This window comes from Oxyura jamaicensis, chromosome 6 (genome assembly GCF_011077185.1).
Source record: "Oxyura jamaicensis isolate SHBP4307 breed ruddy duck chromosome 6, BPBGC_Ojam_1.0, whole genome shotgun sequence".
NCBI classification, from domain to species: domain Eukaryota; kingdom Metazoa; phylum Chordata; class Aves; order Anseriformes; family Anatidae; genus Oxyura; species Oxyura jamaicensis.
Genome location: NC_048898.1, coordinates 33,026,354 through 33,048,970, shown reverse-complemented (window position 1 = coordinate 33,048,970; position 22,617 = coordinate 33,026,354). Strand labels below are relative to the sequence as shown.

General features: G+C 41.3%; 1 protein-coding gene across 3 annotated transcripts in view; it reads left to right on the top strand.

The window, feature by feature from the left end:
* Positions 1 to 22,617, top strand: part of C6H10orf90 (chromosome 6 C10orf90 homolog) — a 63,377-nt gene that overhangs the window by 39,652 nt on the left and 1,108 nt on the right. For 2 of the 3 annotated variants that reach the window (XM_035330399.1, XM_035330400.1), the window contains exons 4-8: positions 7,771 to 8,058; positions 10,059 to 10,252; positions 11,164 to 11,365; positions 21,229 to 21,292; positions 22,092 to 22,191. In XM_035330399.1, the coding sequence (XP_035186290.1) occupies positions 7,771 to 8,058; positions 10,059 to 10,252; positions 11,164 to 11,365; positions 21,229 to 21,292; positions 22,092 to 22,191 (848 nt within the window). Of the gene's footprint in view, positions 1 to 7,770; positions 8,064 to 10,058; positions 10,253 to 11,163; positions 11,366 to 21,228; positions 21,293 to 22,091; positions 22,192 to 22,617 lie in introns of those variants that run through there. The other variant, XM_035330401.1, reaches the window with a different exon arrangement.

Sequence of the window (22,617 nt, the reverse complement as noted above, 5' to 3'; positions counted from 1 at the left end):
ATGCTCAAGGCTGGCTTCTGACAGGACTGATGCTTCAGTGGTGGTTCATTCATTAGATGTCCCAGTGACCCTGGCTGTGATTACAGCAGTCATGCTTTTCTATGTGGTGATTTCTTTAACAACTTCTCTGCAGTTTCAGGCAACAAGCAGCCATGGACATTTGGGGTTGGTTATTATATGTCCGTAACGATATTATGGACAGCATTTCCAGAAATGAACCTGCTGAGTTAGCATTATTTCCCCCAAGGCAATCGTATTGTCTGCTGAAGGCCCAAAACCCTCCTGGTTTTGGTATGTGAGAGTTAAGGATTTGATTTTTCTATTGTTTTCTTTTACTGCAACCGTTGGTAAAAACGTGAGACAATTTGAAGTGAAAGGATCTGGAGGGGGAAAGTCACTTGTCAGCACTCAGGGAAAGCAGTGGAGGACTGGATATTGAAATAAATAAAATAATGATTAAAAGAAAGAGAAGGGCTATGTGTATTTGGTAACCGCATTATGCCACTAGAGTAAAGGGCCTGACTTTCCCCTTCTTCACACTTGGTTTAGTGTAGGAGCCACTCTTCTGCAGTCTGCAAAAAGAATACTTGGCTCAGTTTGGCTGTGGTAAATTATCAGAAAGAGCTGAACAACTAGGTGTCTTTGACATGATGAGAATACCAAGTGGTCGGTGCATTTCTCACTCTGCAAATCACCATTTAAATGTTTTAAATCAGCCTGATTTTTTTTTTTTTAAAGTCACACTGCATCAGATTACTTCTTGAATCACTACAATAGCACGCGATAGCTTCTAAGATGACATCCTTAAAATGCAAGCATGGACATCCAACTCCAAGATTTTTTTTTTTGTTATGCAGGTGTTACAGAGAACATCTCATAAGCACAGCAGCAAATTTTGAAGTTGTTTCAATAGCCATTCATCTGATAGTTAATAATATGAACAGAGATCCTTTCTGTCTGAGGACCAGTTGCCTGGGAGTCCTTGGTTTGTTAAAGACACAGCTTTGGTGTAGCATGGCCAAAAGGCATGACAAGAAAAATGATGATTCAATGTATGACTCTAAAATCTAAGATCAATTTGTGTCAGTGAGAAAATAATTATCAGGTGCTTGACCAACCTCCAAATTATAAAAGGTTTCAGGAGCTGGACTCAGTGATTGTTGTGGGTCCCTTCCAACTCAGGATATTCTATGAAAGGTTTAATGAAAAGGGAATATTTTTCCTTTTATGCTGTCCCAGCGCATAGGAAGCAAAGGGGAAAAATGCTAAAAAAAATATACAAATGCTATTCTTGACCAGCTGGGTGTTGGTAATGCACTGGTGCAGGCAGCCGAATCAAATAATGTGGGTGGATTATTTCCTGACCACTGAAATATTCTGCAGCAATCACACACTCTCATGAGTCAGAGTGTAAGATGATCTCCTGCAGGTGCCAGGCAGGAGCGTTTCCTTTTGGCTGCTGTAGTCATTACAAATTACGCTCTTGTTCCACCAAGCCTCTCCATGCGCCGTAGGAACCAGTGCATCACATCCTGTCCTAAACACCACATCGCCAGGTATTAGCTCCATATTTAAAGCGGCGTCCGCTTATTTAACACCGAGAGAGAAGATTGATGAATTATTTGTAAAGGGTTTTGAGAAAATAAATTGGAAGTCACCACAAAGAGACTTATTGCTAGGCGCTGTTGATTAAGCACATGATGGGATATTGTTTGCTGTGAAGCCAAGGGTTGGACTACACTCTACTTCTGTAAACAAGCTGCTTCTTGACATCAAGAAGCTCTTCCTACTTTGGACTGATTATAGGTTTGAAGCTCAATAGCCCTTAGGTACACTTGATAAGCTTTCCCTTTTAAATGATTACAACTTTCTACAGTCAAATATAAGCTTTTACAAAAAAAGACAGCGTCTTCTTTCTTAGAAATGTGTCCACAGCTGTCAACATCATTTTGAAATCCAAAGAAAATAACTGGAAAATAACAACAACAACAACAAAAAATAGTGATATTTTTTTAATCTAGCCTTTTAGCTTGAGGTGTTATTGATATAGCTGAGATAATGAAGCCTCATCCTTGCTGGGCAGGGTTGTTTGAAGAAGCATTAACACAGGTACAATGACATCTTCACCGGGAGTAACAGCGTGGCTGATTCTCTTTGGTTAAGCTTGCAAAATTGCTTTGCCTTTTGGTTGTGACAGTTCCAGAACTAGAGCTGAGGACGTGGCCAAGCCCTGTTTTTCAGGATCCAGCCTCAGCTCTCTGTTGAAAAGTAAACCTTGTTAAGTATTATATTTTGATTAGGGAGCACAGGCAGAGCTACGTTTTTGTCAGGATTTTTTGTAACATGGAGAGTTTCCATGGATGTTAATGCTGAACAGTCCTGACACTGCCTCTTGCAAACAAGCAATTTGACAAACATCAAAAGGCAGTTCGGGGCATAGGTCTCACTGCTGATCAGCAGAAATTTTAGTAAAAATGTCTGAATTTTGTAGCCTTCCTTGCTGACTGTAGCTTGTTGACTGATTAAAAGCAATGTCCTTTCCCCAGCTGTGATCTGAACGATAAATTATCCTTCCTATCTTCCATGCCTTGACACACACTGAAATAACTAATAATATTGTCACTGCTCTCAGTGTTTCCATTTTTCTGTGTTACCAGCCTGTTGAGATGATGCAGTCTGTTTACTTATAAGACCGTATGGCTTAGCAATGGTAATGCTGGATGCGTGATAGGAATTGAGTCATCAGTCTTTGTCATCAGTAGGCTGCAGCCTTGGTTGGGATTTTGGATCACTGCTCGTACAACCTACGCCTACGCAGGCCTGGGTCTAAATCTCCAAAACAGTACAAGTTTCTTACATTTAAGGTGTATTAATTGCTGACCCTGTCTGCTTGGGATATTGGCACTGTCAGCTCCCGTTACAGAGGTCTGGGAGAGCTCAGCAGCCCAGGGCATGGGGATTTTACTAATAGTAAAGGGAGGAGGAAAAAAAAAAAAAAAAGTAGTTGATGTGTGGTATATAATGTTGAGCCTACCTAAAGTGGTGATGCTTGATCTCATTATAGATATACAAGGAATCATCACTCTGTGTCTCCTTCCCCAGCCACATCTTGTCTGGCTTACTTGGTGGAGGATTTGTGGTGTTGTGTGTCTGCTAAGATGAGCTTTGGCCATTTCAAAGAAGCATTTTGTCATGAATTGTCAGAAATCCACAGTGAAATACGAAGAAGAGAGTTATATGGAAGTATGAAAAGCTGCTTTATCCTGATGTAAAGTGAAAAAAGAAAAAAAAATGTAGTAACAATGGAAAAGTGTATGTTTGCTTGAATTGACAATGTTTCAAGGAAAGGCAAGCTTAACCTGCTCTAATACAAGGTCACTTCCTGTTAGCAAAACGCCCTGAAGGGAGGGGAGGAAAACGTAAAAAGATACTTTACAGTAAAACAATATGCTCATTTTACTCAGAGATCAAGGATTCTTTGACAAAAAAAAAAAAAAAAAAAAAAAAAAAAAAAAAACCTTTTGAAAATCTAGTCTTGGTTTTACAGAATATTTTTAACTCCTCCAATGTCACATGATTTTCTCCAAGTCATTCTTTAAGAATTGAACTGTTGTCTTTTTGGTTCTTGCACAGAGGCAAAAACAACTTCTCTCCAGATTCAATTATGATTTTGTTCCTTAACTTTTTCTCCTGTAAGCGGCTGAGCTTTTACAGCTCGGATACCTATTCACTGAATTTTACTGACAACGTCATTCTGCTTTCCCTTTCTTCGAGTTTTCTGTTGCATCTCCCATGGCATTGCACTTGCATGTCTTTGTTCATTAGTTTTAAAGTCTTTCTTCAGCTCTGATAATAGAAAAAACATATATTACTAGTCATCCAGTTGCAATTCTAGCTATACTCAGAGGGGTATATATATTTCCAGTTTGCTGCGTGGGGATTTAGATACATGATTCCAGATAGTCTTAATGAGAGTAACAGCCCTAATTCCCCACACAGCATATTAAAAACGGATCCTGAATGTACAGAGTGAAACTCTGTGATCTTACCTTTCAGTACCTTTGCCTTTTTTTTTCTTCCCCCGAATATCATTTGCATCTGCATTTGTTAGTTAAGGTAATTGACAGCTGCTTTGAGGGTGAGAGAGTTGGTCTTCAGAGCCCACGCCTGGGTTGCTTTGCTCTGTTTTCCTGGGGATTGACTGCACCTGGGTGTATCTTTTGAATCGAAAGGTTAATTCAGGAGGGAGTTAGAGGAAAGATTTTACCAAATTGGCTCTGTTATTATTCTGATTGCCTTCAATGCCAGACAAGAACAAGGTGCACCTTTTCTTATTACCTTAATTAATTACAAAAAAAAAAAAAAAAAAAAAAACAACCCACCACCACCACCAAAAAACCCTATTGTGTATCTAATAATTGATCTAATGACTAAGATCTAGTTATAATACTAATACAAGATCTAAGGTAGAAAATATTCATGCAGAAATGGTGCAGTGTTCTTATAGCAGAATTTCTTAAGATTTTTCTTTTGTACTTTTTATTCTTAGACAACCTTTTGTTACGATAAATTAATAAGAAGCAGCCATCACCTTTGTGTAATTTTGGATTACATTCCCGTTCTCGTTCATACCTTCATTTTGTTTCTCTCCTAATGATATGTCTTTGCAGGGAATCCCCAGACCTTGTGGGCAGAATGCCGCTGGTGGCATTTCCTTTAGCAGAGAAAGGGCGCAGTGTGGATGGGAAGGCTGTCTCCACTTGTACTATATATAAGAAAGTTCCTGGGGCTTAGTTTCTCTGTTTCTGAAGGTGACTGTACTTACACTCAGCAGCCAATATTCACAAGTACCTGGTCTGGTAGGTAGGCGTAAATGGAGGATGAGTACTCCAGGCACCTCTTCTTTCCCTTGCCCATTTTCTTATTTTATTTTATTTTTTTTTTGCCCATGTTTTCAGATGTTACAGAGGAGTGGTGGCCAGGAGATGACTTTTCTGCCAGCTCTGGTCCCCAATATATTTTCTGCCACCTTTCAGCCTGTTCCCACCCTCCTGATGATCCATGCTGCAGTTTTGGATGCCGGTGCCTAGCAGTAGCAAATAGCCGGTACTGGGATCGCAGCGGTGGTTGTTGAGCAGTCTGAAAGTCTCAGTGAAGAAGCTGTTTGGCTTCACAACACACGCAAGTTATTGTGCAGACCATTTCTAGATATGAAGGCAAATGATCTCCTACTGCGGTGCTGCGCTGGATGAGCAGGAACTCTCCTGCTTCCCGCTTTCTTTTTGTCTCCTCTCTGCTTTCTGCTGGCCAATAAGCTATTTTAATTTAAAAGATGATTTAAAGAGATAATTTGTTTTCCATTCAAGTTCCTTCTGTGGCTGAGCTGCCCTCCTTCCTCCCACCCCCCTAATTCTAGTGTCTTGGCAGTCTTTGTGAAAAGACTTCCTTCTCTGCTGCTCTGCAGTTACTTAATGCTACCTGCTGCTTTCTTCATCTTCTCCTACTGTGCTGCCTGTTTCTGCCTCTTGCCACAAACACTCTTTGATGCCCATGACACCATTAATCTGTCTCAATGTCTTTTCCCTCTGTATGTCACAAAACACTTGCAGAAACACAGCTTGTAACCGCAGGTACAGGATCGGTCAGGGACTGGGGGAGCAGAGCACTGCGTGTGCACGAGCTCCAGCTGAGGGGCTGTACAGAACTGAGCCTGTCTGGTTTGTGGAGAGCATTTGCATCAAAACTGTTTTCCTCTGAGAGGGGAGAGATGAGGTTTGACAAAAGAGAAGGCAAATATTTGCAATGTGTGAAAAGCAAGGAGAAAAATCGTTTATACCAGAGAGAAGAGGGAGAGCTTGGAAGCTAGATTAGAATTTGGGAGCTTTGTGCGCGCTGCCTTGCTTTGACCAGATTTTCTGTATGGCTGTGAAATGTCTTCGGATGTGGTTCATCTCAATGAATTTAATTGGAAAAAAAGTTATTTTTTTCTGTCCATGCTGATGATCTGGGATTCCTCACTAGGAACTCCCCTGGGGAGATGACTCCTCCCTGTTCAGTTTACAGAAAGAAATGTGAAATTATATTAAAAACTTTCTGATCTGCATGGTAAGGAAAAGACTAGAAGCTGTACCTTAATATTTTATGTTTTTGATTTTCCCCAAAATACAGGAAGACGAGCACAAAGTGTGAGTTATTCAGACCGTTAAGATGTGTAGGAAACCATCCTTTTGTGGCAGAGTTTTTCCCATCTAATTAGGAGTAGATTAAGGACTAGGAAAGTGATTTGAAAATCCCCCCCCCCCCCACCTCACTGCAGGATTTAATTTTACCTAATGACCATAAGGAAGGGTTTAACACAATGTGCCACCTCATCCCTTCTTCTTGGTTGGATCAGAGGACAAAGATAGATGTAATCTTCCTTCTGTCCTCATCTGAGATGTGGAGATGAAGTGTTTAGAGAGGGGCAGCTGTTGAGAATGAGTCAGAGGAGAGAGGAATTATGTGGCCACTTCTTAAAGTGTTAGTCGTGAAATGCCAGTACTCTGTAAAATGTCTTATGTCCACATACAGAATGAGACAATCACTGCCTGGTTTGTTTGTCTTTATGGTTAGGTCTGAAATCAGCTGTGTTGGGGTTTTGTTTGTTTGTTTGTTTACCTTGCACATCCCAGATCTCCCAGTTGCCTCGGTTCACCAAATTTTTAAAAGCTATCAGTCTTTTCTACCTACATAAATCTTCAGGTCTCCAGCCAGCCCGTGACTAGGACAGCCAATAAGAATTTTTGCGCAGTATTAAAAAACAAGAGCAGAGTCATGCTGTGTTTGTGGCTGTGTGGGTGTTTGCCTTTTAGGAACCTTTGGGAGTGGTTTATAGGGACCTAAAATAGTTCCCATCTGCTCTTTCTGTCTTTCCTCCCCCTTGCTGATCCTGATGCCCTTTCCATGCTGTTCCCAATTCTTTAAATTCCCTTTCCTGATATCTTTATTATTACTTCCTCTTCTTTCTGAACTTTACCTAAGATGCACCTATGAGAATGGTCACTTCGATGTGCTCATGTACCCACACTTTCCATTTACTAGAATTTTTTTTTTTGAATTGTCTTTCAAGGTTTGTGTAGCAGAGAGCTCCGTTGCTTTTGACATAGCAAGGTCCTGCAGTTGCAGCTGCTGTGCAACATCCTTCTCCTGAAAACAGTTTCAGGGGAAAGTGCATCTTGTACAAATTGGAGCTTTTTGCTGCTGGTTCCTGCCATGGGTTTGTAGAGGGGTAGAACATGGACCTTAACATGCTGGAGATGAGCGGTGCTTCTGAGGCAGCCACCCCACTATGGAGACCTTAAAACCCTGATCCCAAACCCACGTGGACCTCAGCTTTCACCACAGCCGTGATTGGATCCATAATTATAATTTTGACCAGGTTTAACCAATCTGAAACTTTTCTCTCAAGTGAGGAAGAGACAGGAGAAAACCACATGGCATGCATTTCTGTTAGAGGCTTCTTGACTCCTTCCACACTGTCTGTTGGACATATACTATTTAGAATGGCAGCTTATTTTTATGAAGAGTATCCTCTGATTATTTCTATCAGTAACATTTTTTGCAGTACAGCTGCATGGCAATCATGATAATATATGTATCAGTTACAACTGTTAAATATATGGCTAAAAGCAGTTTCCAGTTTTGCTGGAAATAAAAGTGATGAGGAACAGAGGGCTGAAAATAATAATAGAGTTCCCATGCTATAGATATTTTTTTTCCTGTTTTTCACAGGAACACAAATGCCGTCTGGAAGCCAGAGGAAGCAGTGCACCACCACCAAAGGAGGCACAATGGACTCTGCCTCTCTTCTGGATACAGCATCTAGAAGGATAACCGCTGCTGGTGGTGGCTCATTGAAAAATAGAGATGCCTCCAACGACACCTCCATACCCAAAGAGATCCAAGCACAGGGCATCCTGAAACCAAGAAGGGCTGTCTCCAAAAGTATGTGCAATACAAAAACTTCATCAAGAGTCCTCTTGGAAGAAAACGTTCACAGGCAAAACCAGCTCCTAAAAAGTAAGGTACAAATCCTGCTGTGCTTGTTAGGAATATGGTTTCAATAATAAGATGAGATCAGTCTCAAAGAAAAAAAGTGAAATAATGGAAATTCAGTCCATTTTTGTCCAGCTTTAAGTGCTGAGTATGAGTCATCTAGTGAGAGATCCCATCAACTAATCAAACTGTATACATTGCTATGGTTAATAGAAAACAAAATGAAAATGAGAAAGATGGGTTTACTTTGTAGGTAGGTTCAAGAAAATCTTGAAAAAACATTAAAACTGCAGAGTCAAGCGCTCCCAGTCTGACTAAGAAACACCATAACCGAGGTTATTTTTACAACCTTGGTTAGATACCGTTTACTTCTGCAATTTCTTTTTTTTTTTATCAGCAAGGTTTCAGCACTTAAGCAATACTTTCTTCTAATTCAACAGCAATGTGTGTGTCTTACTTCCCACATTTGTACAAACAGCTGAACCGGAGATGAGCAGCTGAACTCATGCATAAGAGAGTTCTGCAGAAGAAAACTGAATCATACTATAGATGAATTTGGCCTTAATATCAATAGGTTTGTAAGAAATGTACTCCAACTATACCTTAACAGTGCTGTAATGGTCATATATCCCTTTTCTTTATAGATTTTTCTTTATTATTATTATTTATTTTTTTTGTAGGCAGGTAGGGAAAACATTTTCATTATTGACAATAAAGGTAGCGAATATAACACCCACTCAGGTGAGAGAAGCTGACATTCTGCTTTCAGTGTAGGAAGTTAAATCATGCAACTTCACTACCCAAATGTGACTTCAAGAAAGTGAAGCATCCACGGTGATTTATTAAAGATAAAGTTAACTGGCGCCTCTGAAAACTCAACTTATTAAAAATTTTAATTTCATGTTCACAGGTTTCAATTCTTTTTTTTAAAAAAACAAACAAACAAACAAACAAACATATTACGTTAACAAGAGCAGTATTAGGGAGGAAATACCGTTCAAGCTTTTATAAGGCAGATGTACCCAAAACAGATCATTTTAACATTTTTTTTTAAGTACAATATAATATGTACAATATGTCATAGAGAGGAAAATATTTTAAGTTTATTGTAACCAAAAATTGAAATAAAACAGTAATGGGCTTTATTCCCAGATATTTAGTTCTAGAAATCAAATTATTTGGCAAGGAAGAAGTATTCCAGTTTGACTTTTCAAAATACTGCATATGGACCTTTTCTGAAGCTAATTTGTTATTCTGGATTACATTTAATTTCGTCCTCTAAATGAGAATCTTGTCAACTGACTGATTTTTTGAGTACATCCCCTCTTTCGGTCCTAACTTGTGCAGAGGAAATATCAGTAAGAGAGCATTAAAGCATAGTCCTAAGAGTAAAAAATCAACTTTTTTTTTTTTTTTCCTTGATGCAGGACTTTGTGAATTGACAGCTTTCATAATAATGTGCTATAATGCATATTAAGCCTCAGTTTATTAGTTTTTTCATGGAGTCATTCAACTGGTTAATGAACACATAGAAATGATAGCAAGCAAACCATATTATCAGCAAAGGAAAAAAAAAAAAGCAAGGGTAGGGTTTATGAAAGCCTCAGTGTGGTCAAAGGGAGATGATATGCGATTAAGATCTATAACATTATGTTATTTCCTGCGATACATGCAATAAATTGAAATAAACTGTGAGCTGCAGCGTGATATCCTCCGCTTTCCATAATGCAACCGTATTAGAGAAGCGTCATGGTTTTGGGAAGTGACTACCATCAAACGGAGCTAAGCATCAGAGCAGGGTAATTACGCCTCGATGTGGTGCCTGGCTTAATGTGAAAGATACTCTGGGTGTCACAGGGCAGTGGGTAGCACCTATGATTAGATTTGATCTATTCTGCTTAATGAGGCCTATTAATAATACCTTGGCATTCTTATTTCAGAAATTGCCCTCTCTGCCTAATGAGGTGGAGAACCCAATAAAAAATTAACCATGCACTCTTAATGAACTTTTAAATCTCTTGAAGGTGATTACGAATCTTGTGGTTCAAGTGGCAAAACGGAGGAGCACGAGGAGGAGGAGGAGCGGGCTGGAGCCAGCCGGGAAGCTCTGTCTGCACCTCGCCGCCCAGATGCCACTCATCAGAGCCGCAGCGCGCTCGCCCGGCCAGATGTCAGCCCGGAGCCTGAGAGGAGACCACCCACCCCACTGACACTGAAGGTAAAATACCCATTATTTTTATGGGTGGGCTTAATGTGGGACGTGAATTTTATTTTTTTTTTTTTTTTTTTCGTGGATGGTGTTGCTGCTGGGAAGTGTACGGGGACAGAAGTTGGCATGTCCTCAATTTTATCTCTTTTCTGGTGATGTTTGGTCGCTTTCATTACTTGCTGAGACTTGCTGGGTCGCCTGGTTGGGCAAGTCCCAGCTGCCATTCCGTGGAGAACCACAGTAAAAATTGTAAAAATCTGGGATTTACAAGGGTCCCAAAGGTGCTTTTGAAATCATACCCTGAAACTGGCAGTTTCCCAATTTTTGTGTGACATCCAGTGCCACCAGTGGCTGCTGTAGGCACGGCTGTGACCCAGGTTGATACCAAGCCACATCAGCAGACCCAGTGTTTTCCTCCTTCTGGTCCAGTGCATGTCGCAGTGACCTCTGCTCCCATCCTCTGCCCTGAGACATTCCTAAACATTGAAGCAGCCTTTGACTGGAAAGCATTTTCTTTCTGGATCATCCATGAATGGATCTGCATGATAATCAACGTAAACAGGAAAGTTTGTGAACGGTCAGTGACAAGCTGCTTTGGAGATGGGGTGAGACAAAGAAATAGGCAAAATGTCAAGAACTTGAATACGGGTAACTTATAAAAATGTGTAATTCAATACCTTTTGGATATGTCTTCTTATTTTTATTTTCCCTAGAAATATTCTTTGCCTGATATGGAAATATACACACTTAGGCAACTTTCTAACAGTGAAAGGGAGCAAAGGCAGATAGGAAGGCAGTTTGTGAACTTTATTCAGGCCAGCAATGATTTTCGTGGGGAATCTTGTACTGAACCCACTTAGATGAATACCAAAAATTTGTTCTTCCTTTTTCTAAAATGAAGTGTTCTCTGTTTCATTTAGGAAGCACTAGAAATTCATAATCCTCAGTTCATTTCCCGTTCGCAAGAAAGGCTGAAGAAGCTGGAACATATGGTCCAACAGAGGAAAGCCCAGCAGAATGATGCTCCTGTAAGCAACCAGGGAGTGCTTCCTGCTCGCAAACTTTCCTCAACATCTGCCTCGAGCAAAAAAAAGCAATACACCATCCCTCACCCACTCAGCGGTAAGTTGAATTGTGACCAGTAATGGTTCTGTACTTGTTTTTGAAACCTTGCCATGTGTATAGTATTTCTGTATTAATGCTGTGAAAAAACATGAGACCTGCTGCTCCTGTTTCACCCCACCGGTGTGCCAACATATGTCCTGGTGCTCAGAGAATAAATTTTCTGAAACACAGAGACAGGGTTAGTGGACATGGGGTGCTCCAGGGCAGCCTTACTTGGGGACGTTTTGTCATTGTCTCGTGCAGTCACTTTCAGCACGATGCAGGTTGCTGCTTGTTATAGAGGCATTGGCAGTAATTGGCACTTTGTACCTGCCACAGCTCCCAGAAGGACTGATCTGGGGTGAGAAGTCCCAGGTAAGGGGGACAGATGGGGTTTGGCTGTAGGAGTCCCAGTCTGCTCTTCTCAGCAGGTGGGCTTGTCTTGGTCTGCCCAGCAGCTGTGTGCACGGCTGCTAAATCAACGCGTCTAAACTCGGCGATTTCCTAATTTGAATGATTAGGCTGTTTTATTGCCCTAGTGGTATACAGCCTTACTATCCAGCAGCTCCCTCCCATAGTACCTCTGTAAATATTACCTAGGTACAGGACGTTAAACAAATCACTTACACTTTTTCTTACACTTTTTTTTTTTTTTTTTTTTAATTGCCATCTGGCTTTTACTTAATTCAGTTGACAAAAGAAAAAAGTATTATTATTTTTTTCTGATTGGCATTCCTCTTAACTTTTTGGTTTTAAACTGTGTCTCTGAAGCCACATTATTCTGCTGAAAAATAAAACAATTAAAATCTTTAAATAGCCATCTTACGGTTAAGTCTGTCCTCATCTCTTCTTCTGACAAAGCATAAGCAAGAAAAAAATACACCCAAATGATCTACAAGACCAGCGATGGTCTTGTAGACCATGGGCTTTAGGACGAAAGGCTAATGACTCACAGAGGTCAGTAACACTCACCAAGTTTTTCAATGAGAAGGTGATGAAGCTCTAATTAGTGTACTAATTTGTAGTTTTTAAGACAACTACATCAGCTCTGCTCATTCCCCCTCAAAATTATGTTACTTTTCTTGGCATGCTTAGCACTGGAGAATATTTTATATCACTAAATCTACGCTGTTTGCTCTGGTATGGTGGTGTCTAACTTACATACGTAATGGGATTTCCAGTACAAGCTAAATAAGCATATATAAACAAAGTACAAAACACGAAGTGTGTGTTAAAGAGTCAATAAAATTTATTCCCCACTTCAGTTATCCAAGGTAATTTGTTTGGGTTCGGATGGCTCAGGGCCACGCTGCCCAGCTGCAGTGTGGTGTGGGGGCTCTGCCCCAGAGAGGCCTCCTGGCTGGAGGAGTTTGTCATTTATCTCAGAAGTGGCAGATATCTCCTTCTTTGTTTGGTCATCTTTAAAAATCCCCCCAGACTGCTCTGCAACCATTTTATGAAACAAAAAGTTGAAAGGTTAAACCTCATTCTCCTTAAATGATGATTAATTTTTATGCTTGTTTAATGAGCAATAGAAGCATAATATTGAAACATATTCATTATTCATTCAAGTAAATTACTATTTCCCTCTCTTAGTAGTTGGTCATTAAAGATAAATTTGTCTAAAGAGAATCTTTAGTTTCCATAACTCATCCGCGTTCATGTAGCCGCATGTAATTTCCCATTTGTAAAATCTTAATATTTTTATAAAGACAGAAGTGTCACTTGTCTGTTGTTGAAGAATAACTGTAATTAATGTTGTAAATCCTAGATCTCCGATAAAGCACAACTGTGTGGGCTGCAGTTCAGAAGGCTGTGTGTAGGAGTGTACTGAGCATATTTAATTTGCTCTGAGTCCTGACAATTGGTATTTTAGGACTTCTCCTGGTGGATGCTATTGTGCAGAAGGATTCATATCATTAATGAGTCCCAGAGCACAGGATCTTTGTTGAGTACAGATGTTCCTGAACTTTTTTGGTTGCGCCTCTTTTTGAAGAGACAAGGGCTTCCACCACGTGCTCACCAAGGGTGCTGGGTGCCTGTGTCCTGCTGGTGGCTCTGCTGGTGACAGCCCCTGTGCCACCGCGGTCACAGCCCGCTGCTTCCCTTCTGCCTGCCCCTCAAGTGGGAAGGAAGGGAAGACGTCATTTGTTGTTGTCATTATTCTGTATTCTCTGGAAAAGCCATTTTAGCATGTAAAATGTGCTTTTAAAGCAAGGAAGAGATTTGTGTCACATTTGCGAAGAGGAAAAAAAAGACAGATCCAGCTCATGAAGCAGCACTGTGACTCTGACTGGGAGGGCGGATGGAAGATGGAGAGGGAGGAGAGCAGCACCACCTCCCTTGGCACCAGCTTCTTGTTTTTATGGGTCCATTGAGACCATGTCCTTCCCAAAGCAGGCTCCCGGGCTGCATGTCTACCTCATCCCCGTGCCAACAACACCAAAAGCTGCCTGCCAGCCACATTGGCTGAGTGAAGGCAACATGGCAGGGTTCATCCCTGACTATTGCACTGTTTCATAGCCAGCTCTTGAAGTGGCTGAGAGCCTGGGATTTATGCAGATCACAAAGTGCCCAGAAATGGAAAAATACCATCCTACATCAAGTTGTGCCTTCAGGTCCAAAGACAAAGTCCTGAATGCCACCTCCCCCTCTGGCTACAGCCACTTGTGTGTCAGTGGTGGTCCAGGAGCAGCTGTGACACCAAAGCCAAGCAGGGGACAGGGCTGGTGGCTGCTGCCCAGCATTGTGCTATTGCAACCATGAAGGCCAAACCAGCTATTAGACATCAGCAGCCTTTAGAAATCAAGGGAACTGGGCACCAAACACTTCTGAGCATGCAGGACAGTGGCTCTGCCACATCTCTACAGTCTCTGGTGTTTTGGTTGGTACTGGTGCTGATGCTTCTCTTCCTCGCTAGTCTGAAAAACCTCTGCCAAACCCAGCCCTCCTGCAGCTTTCTTGGTCTCAGAAGCAGTCTGCTCTTTCACGGCAACACGCACTGAAACCACATTTGAAATTAAGAACCCAGGAGAGTAAAACGAGTACCTGGAAACTTGCTTAAGCATACAGCATCGTATTGATGGCATCCCTAGGCCTCAGGGTGTGATCTTGTGGTTGCTTCTCTTCAGCATGATAGCTTCCGTTTTGCTCATTATTACTTTTTTTTGTCTTTGGGATGTGTGAAGAGGTCTTTATGGCTTCGAGGTTCGTAGGGCTCATTGCCAGCACACCCTCATGCATTTTCGAGTGATTTTTGTAAGGGCAGGTTGGCTGGGGAAGGTAATTTCCACTGACCCCGACATGGCGACCCCAAGGATGGATTATAAGTGCGTTTGTGGCTGGGCAGGAGGAGTGTGTCTGTGCGAACCCCAAAATGCTCACAGAACGCACACACTGCAAGCACTGGCAGTAACACTAGCTATCCCCTTCCTTTTCCACCTCCAGGGGACATTTCCTGGCCCAGTTCCCCGTGTGCACATCTGTGTCCATGTGGAGAGAAGTAAAAGTGGGACTGCCCCATCGGATGGCAGCCAGCTCCTACTCAGGCATAAATGGGGGGGGGTCTGCATCCTGAGATACTTTTCTTCTGCACTCCATAAATTTGTCACTATTTCATGTAATCTCTCCAAAATAAGCTTGTTACATGTGCTTCTCTCCTGACTTGCATGGTTTCAGTGTCACCCAGAAGAAAGACCATGACCTTCAGAAATTTTCCTCTGCCTAAAACTGTTCTGTCAGGCTAAAATGCCTTTATTGATAAGATGAAATTATCAGATAACACACTTTTCCAATGTTTTGATAGTGTTGTTACAAATTTACAGTTTCTTGAAGAAGAAAGAAATAGCTGGCACTCAACATCATTTCCATATAAATGCCAACATCTGTGCAGCTTCCGTTTACCTTCTCATCCTCAAAAAAAAAAACAAGTTGTTTACGATTTTTAATTGTAATTCATGAGTAGGATTTTACGAAAAGCTAAAAGTAATCTTGGAAAAATAAAAATGTTTATCCTGAAGAAGATTTTATCGTCACGAGAGCACTTTGAAGGCAAAGAACATGAAACTCACACTAGCCTTTGTGCTGGATAATGTGTAGTGCTACAGTTTGAGAGTGCTAATTAGTCCAAGATAGACTACTCGGCTGTTGACTATGTCGAACAAATTAGAGATCCCACTGTGACGAACTGAATAGAAACAATGTTCAAATAACTGGATTTAAATCTCGAAAACCATAATGTAATTACTTCAGTGACAGGACTACCAGCTGTTTATAGGCCTTTAAATCTGCATAATGAACAGCCTTCTGATCTTAGTGTACACAAGCACTTTCAGAAGTTTAAAAAATTTCTCAGGCACATATGGTTTTTTCATACCTTCCATTTTGCTTTCCTTGGGGAGGGTGGTGGTTCGTTGGAAATGGCACTGTAAGTGGAAAGTCGCCATTCAGCTCCTACCGACGTGCCTGCTGTTCCTCTGGGTCTGCATCCAGTATTACTCCGAACCCCCAATCTTCAGTAATATTTTGGAAACAAGTGTACACCTCCTCAGCCATGCTTCTAAACCTTTCCAAAAAGCCTTATTGTAACTTCAAAAGCACGGAGGGCGAGGGTTGCTGGTTTTGTGTGTTTTCAAGGAGCCGGCTGGAGGTTGTTACTGCAGATTCAGTGGGGAGAGGAGAGGATGGCGACCAGAGAACTTGCACTGAGAGTGCAGCCAGCAGCCTCTGCAGCTGTAGATGTGCACCCTTGTGCTCTTCAGATACCATTGGTGGCTGATGGGATGTTTGCAGCCACCTGCCCATCTCGGCTCGTGTATGACTTTAGTTGTGCCATTGCTCAGGTTTCTTTTCCCTGTCAATATTCATAGCTAGCGGTAGTGCTACTGATCCTGTTGGCGCCCGGCCACTTAGTTAAGGCTGACAGTTCTGAATAAAGATTAAGCTGCAGTCAGGTAATTGAATTAGGAAGAGGGATGACCTATTTTTATGATATTATTATCCATCACCTTGATTACGGCAGTGCCTGTGAGTCAGCTAGACGTGGGCAGCACCTTGCAGGGCACTGGCACCAGGGGACAAGGTCCTGTGGGGACTTGCTGTGGTGGCAGGGGAGGAGGTGGGTGTAGTGAATGGACTGATGCGCACGTCCCTTCTCTGTCCTCATCCTTGTGAGCCCAGGGAGAGCCAGCATTTGTTCAAGGCAATAGTAACAAGAGAGAAATAGGAAAGGTATGGGAGAGCCCAGGGAGGTGATCAAGGACAATTATAAATAAGCAAGATTGGAGTCAAAAGCCTGTGAAAGTGTGCTAGAGTACATTGCCAATTAATATCAAGCGGAGAAAACCCAGCCAGCATTGCAGAAAGCTTTTTGGGCATGTAAAAGCCCACCTTTCTGGGTTTCTGGAACTCTTTACAGTGGGGTGAGCTCCAGAGAGAGGCCCCTCGGCACAAGGGGTCCGTGTCCCAAGGTGGTGCCAAAGAAGGTGGAGATAAATTGGAAGAGCTTCAAATATGAAGTTTTCTGTGCAAACAATTACAGCGTTGAAACAATGTGCATTATAGAGGGTGACTCACAAAGTTCAGTCCAATTGCTGGGGGATAATTTCATTAGGGTCTTGAAGTAGCCAAATTGAAAACTGAACTTTTGATGATGGACTTTTTAATCAGGGAGTAAGAGGTCTGATTTCATCCATGATTATAAACTGAAACTAAAGAAAACAGGACTGAGGGGATGGCACAATTTTAGTAAAGGTGAAACAAACCTTTTGATCAGTTTGCCAAGATCTGTTATACCTTCTTCATTAATGCCTTTTTTTTTTTAATGGAAATTATAGGCTTTTCAATACTATATGCTGTAGTCAAACAGGAATGAATTGGGAAGGCCAGGTGAGATAATTTTTTTTATTTTATTTTTTTTTTCTGGACGAAGTCCATGAATATTCAAGTGTCGTTTGGATAGAAGGGACTGCAATCTCCCATATCATTCCCAAAATAAATTTGTCACGAAAACATTTCCATAAACCTGTAGTTTTAATGTTTTTATAGACACCAGTGACATTTTCTGTTGCTAAGACTGAAATACTAGGGAGGATCAGAAGTCTCAGTAGCCACAGTGTTGGCCACACCTGAACAGTTCGAAAGGCCATGTGCCTTTCATGCTAGATTTCTTGGAGATGAGCAGAAATTCCAGGCAGTCTTACCTTCACACTTTTACCTAGTGGGTTATTGTATTCTTTTAATAAATAATACCAAAACCTCATCTATTGACTCTAGCTGAAGTCATTTATTTCATGAAGTCATTGACATGAAAGGTGCAAAACTTTGGGCAGCACCCCGGGGTGTAGGCACTCGTTGGTTTCTCTGGATGAATTCCCAGTCAAGTGCTACGGACATGCTAAGATGAATGCCACCTTGACATTTATCTTAGATTCAAGGTTCATTTATCTTTTAGGGGACTGTTTATTTTGAAAGCTGTGCTTAAAAAAAACCTTATGTATCTTAGGACTTCTCTGGGTGAATGGGCATTTGGCGAACTATTTTTTTTTAGTTCAGTGAAAAAGCAGTGCAATTAGAGAATCACCATTACCAGTGCTTGGCCTTTCAGGAACTGACAACACATCCTCAAAGGTACATTTTAGCTCCGAACATATTGAGAATTCACATTCATATTAGTGGAAAACGTATGTTTATTCTGATGGGCAGAGTTTAGCTTTTGATATTTTATTTTATTTTATTTTATTTTGATTTAAGTGTTTCAGTGGGTTAGTGGTAAACAGGAAGTCAGGGGCAGTTCCCACACACCCTATTATCTGTTCTTTGTCTAAACAACTAATAACTTCCCAGGCAGGAAAGTTGCTCATCCTGTCTGAGGTGCAGTTTATCATGAGTTAAAATAAATTGCAGTGATGACCCATTTACCTTCATTTACAATTTGCTGAAGTAGCTTCTTTCTCCTGCTATGGGGATCTCAGACCATTGCTGCACACAGAATTGGTATAAATACTGGAAGCTTCCTGGTTTGACAGGGTTTCAATAAAAGACCAAGGAAGTTTTTCAAGCCTGTCTATACTTTTTTTTTTTTTTTTTCTTTGTTTAATTATTTTTAACTGTGGTGCATCACTGGAAATACCAAATGTCTGTTTTGAAATGTCTTCTCTTTTATCCTTCTGTATAGTTTTCTCCAAAATCATTACAAAGCTATGAGATCTGATAAGGAACTTTGATAAAATGCAACTTAGATGGCTATCAGCCTGGGGAACTGTCCATTTTATGCCCAGCTTGGGTCTCAGTTTGGTAAGAAGTGTTAATTCAGGTCTTCATGGTGTGACTGGGAAGTTTTTATAGCTCTGAGTACGTGCTGCTCCTCCTCTTGGAAATATGTTTTGTTCAATCCTGTGTTCAGTTTTGAACATAAAAATCACATGCACATTTAAACATTGGTTAATTTTCTCATTTAAAATATTTTTAATTTATATTTCAGTTAATTTTAGAATTCTCATCCCAAAATTCCTTGAGAACATTATTTGTTTGATACTTGTACATGATTTTTTTCTCAGACATAGTGACCTGAGAGCAAGCTGAGAGATACTACATAAATGTTTACCTGTATAAGTGTTACCCTTTTGACCCTGTACTGCTTCATGAAGGGTATATTTATAACCAAGGAAGATTTATTGTTTTTCTTGGAGGATTTTCCCAAGAATCTCTTCTTGATTCCTCCTTCAAAGCCTCTGGCACAGACACATATATAGTTCCAGGCAGAATCATGGGCAGTGATGAGCCTGATACCCTTCAAGATGATTTCTGTGTCATCCAGAGAGAATTATTCTCACAGGTTCCAGTGGCTCTGCACAAAGGTCTGGAAGATTTAATGTGTCATTAACAGCTTTCATCCAGGGGGTTAAAAAAAAAAAGGGGAGGGGGGGGGGATCACTACAACAATTAGTTTAGTCCCAGAAATCCTCTCTCTGAGAATTCCCAGAACAAAAGTTCATACATGTCATGAGGTCTAACTCAGTCCATTTGAAATATTATCAAACAGGGCTCTATGCTTGCCTGCTGCCTGACAGCATTGTGACTCAGGGAAGGCTCACCTTGCCTGCCTGCAGAAGGACTTGGTGGGGGCTGCGCAGGTTTCTGCTGCTCTTCTGTGCCCAAGGACATGGGAACACCCAAGGAAATGGTGGTCACACCAGGGACTGCCCAAGCATCTCCTATTTTTTTTCAGTGCCATGGTGATGACTTTATACAATGTCAGACTGTGGTCCTGTGCCATTGTCCAGGTTAGAGGACATGCCTTGGGTAAGGGATGTGTCCTGCAACCCTGAGCTGTCAAATGAGGTTTGCAACTGTGAGCAGCAAGGGACTTGCTGGGACTTGTACTGGTCCCAGCAGCATGGTGCTGTTGGTCCCTAATACTGTAGGACTGTCAGGGTCACAGAGGCAATCTGCTCCCCGAAGCGTTAGGGTTACTTGGGCAGCTACAGCACCCACGTGTTTATTCCTTTTAAATTAGTGATCATGTAAATGAACATTAAAACACTAATAATAATAATAAAAAAGTCAAATTATATTTTTTCAGTAAATTGAGTATGTTGCTTGTGTCTACTGAAGATGTAATAGTAATGATTAAGTCTAGATAAGCACTGAGTGGAGAAAAGTTATTCTGAGAGCAGAGGAAGCTTTATGGCCTCCTCTCCTTTCTCAATTTGCATTTTGAAAGCAGTATCGGTTCAGAATGCAAACTGCTGCACAGCACCCTTTTATTTTTACATAGAGATACAGCAGCTTCAAGGACAGGCAGCGTTTTCCCAAGCAAGGCGGTAATCCGAGCACGGTTTTGCTTCTGGGTGTAGCCCCATATGCTGCTGGAGGCTGTTAGGTTGCTACGACAACTCCCATAAATATCCCTGAAACATTTGGTGTCTTCAACAGCGTGCCCCGCAGACCTGTCGGGAAGGGGGCTTTTTTGGGTAGTGGTGGCTGGGTTTGCTCTGGGCCAGCGTCTGAACTGGGCAGTCCTGGAACAAATTATTCGCTGTATTTGTTTCCTTGTCTTGATTATTCTATTTTGTCTCTTCAGTGAGATGGCAGAAAGAGGCTGACGCGGTGCCTGCTGTGATATATATTATGTCTTCTAAACTTCCTTGGCAAATGGAAGTGCTTAAAAGTTTGCACACATTTATCTTATACATATGTTCTGCAAAAGCACTTGCAAATTCCTCTGACTTCCAGCTTACCATGACTGCTCGGGGCACTGCACCCTGTCTTCCATGCCTGCTGGCTGCCCACCCTGTACAAATGACATGCAGAGACCATTCAGAGACCATTTTAGCAAGCAAGGTGTTAAAATTAGCAATTTGTGGGACCCACTGACTACGAAGATCAGTAATTATTTTCCTGTATCAAGGGAAACGCTGACTGAAATTATCTCAGATATCCTCATAGTTGATCAGCAAAGAGTAATACAATTTTCCTCCCCCTTAGCACTCAGCATAATTACTCGCAGCCCTGTAAAATAGGTGTAAATCGAAGTGGAAAGGATGGTGCCAGGCCAGGCTCCTGACATGTGGTGGCTGGGGACGCTGGGCCTCACCTGCTGCAGCCCTGCTGGCGGCCGGCGCTGGGCCTACACAGCTGCGTGTGGCAATGACAAGAGTCGGATACATTTAAAATAAATGGCTTTCCCTTTCTGGATGGCAGCTATGGGACCCAAATGAGCTCCAGATGAAGTTGTTAAAAGCTTTTCCATTGACCTATGCAGATCTGACCTTAAGTCATCAAAAGTTTAATCAGAAATATCACGACTAAGCAGTACATGAAGCTTGAAATTTCAGTAAACACAGATTCCTCTAACATTAACTGTATTTTCCCTCTGCTAGATAACCTCTTCAAACCAAAGGAAAGATTCATTCCAGAGAAAGAGATGCACATGAGATCCAAAAGGTACTTCCATGTCACCTTCACACACCGGGGCTGCTCTGTCATGCTGCTTGCAGTGCTTTTGCGCAAAGCTCAGGTTTTTCTTTATTTGCATCAATTTGATCTATTTGGGCCAAGCCTGCCCTTTGAGCAGCGTCTTTCTAGGAGTTTCAGACAGCACAGAGTGCCCATACCCTGCAAGCTATGTCCCTGAGAGGAGGAAGATTCTCCTTCCTTTTTGATCCAGTGGGAATTTTGTCATTGTTTTCAATGGGAAAAGATCAGACCAGAAGTCACCTTTCTGAGGGCAACTCATGCAGTGTTTAAAATTGACAAATAATGCCTTTTTTTGGTAAAAGAGGTCCTAATGACAGTGAAAAAATATCAACAGAATACAGTTTTCTAAGGATGGTTTTCTTAGATTTCAGAGAAATGCCTGAAAATAATTGCTCAGTATTAATTTTGTAACATTAAAAAAAAAAAAAAAAAGTGTACAGGCCAAATTCTGTTTTGAAATCAAAACCACTTGCACTGAGCTCATGAGAAGCTTCCCCAGAATTATTCTGCTGCATTGAGATAACCTGATTCTATCTCTTTCTTTACTCCTTAGTCCAAAACCAGCAGTGTTTTTCAAAAGTCAGGTTCTTATAATAACAATATTATTAATAATTTATAATTCTTGTGCCATGGATCTAATTCAAGTACTAGGAGATGCCCATCAATGCCAAGTATTGCATTGGAGGCATGCTTTTCCTATAGAAGAATAAGTCATTTGCAAATCCCAGGGATGGCGTGTCAAGTTAACTTTCCAAATTCATTCCAGGATTTATGACAATTTACCTGAAGTAAAAAAGAAACAAGAAGAAAAACAGAAGCGGATAATCATCCAGAGTAACAGAGTGCGTGTGGAGATCTTCAAAAAGGTAATGATTTATTGTGAATGCAAAGCACAGCTCTGTAATCCTTCTTGCCGCTTCAAAATATGAGTGTCTGACCACTGGTCTGTAATTAAATCTATTTGTGGCTTTATTATCGGTATTTGTGCACTTCTCTTCGCTATTATCCTTCTGAGCCCTCAGCACCCCTATGAGGCAGAGAAGGAACACTGAGATGTAGGATGTTCAGACACCAGGCCCTGTGGTTTTGCAGCGATTAGCTTGTTTTCTCCTCTCTAGCAAAGAAGTTTTCTAGTTTTCTTCTCTCCTTGCCCTGAAATGGGTGCTGGCAGGAGAAGCAGATTCCTTTGTTCCCACAGGTGCATGGACACAGCACCCCGGGGAGCCTCATGTTGGATTAAGCAATACTTTATATTTAAAAAATTAGTAATTTGTCCTGGCAGAAATCTGCAT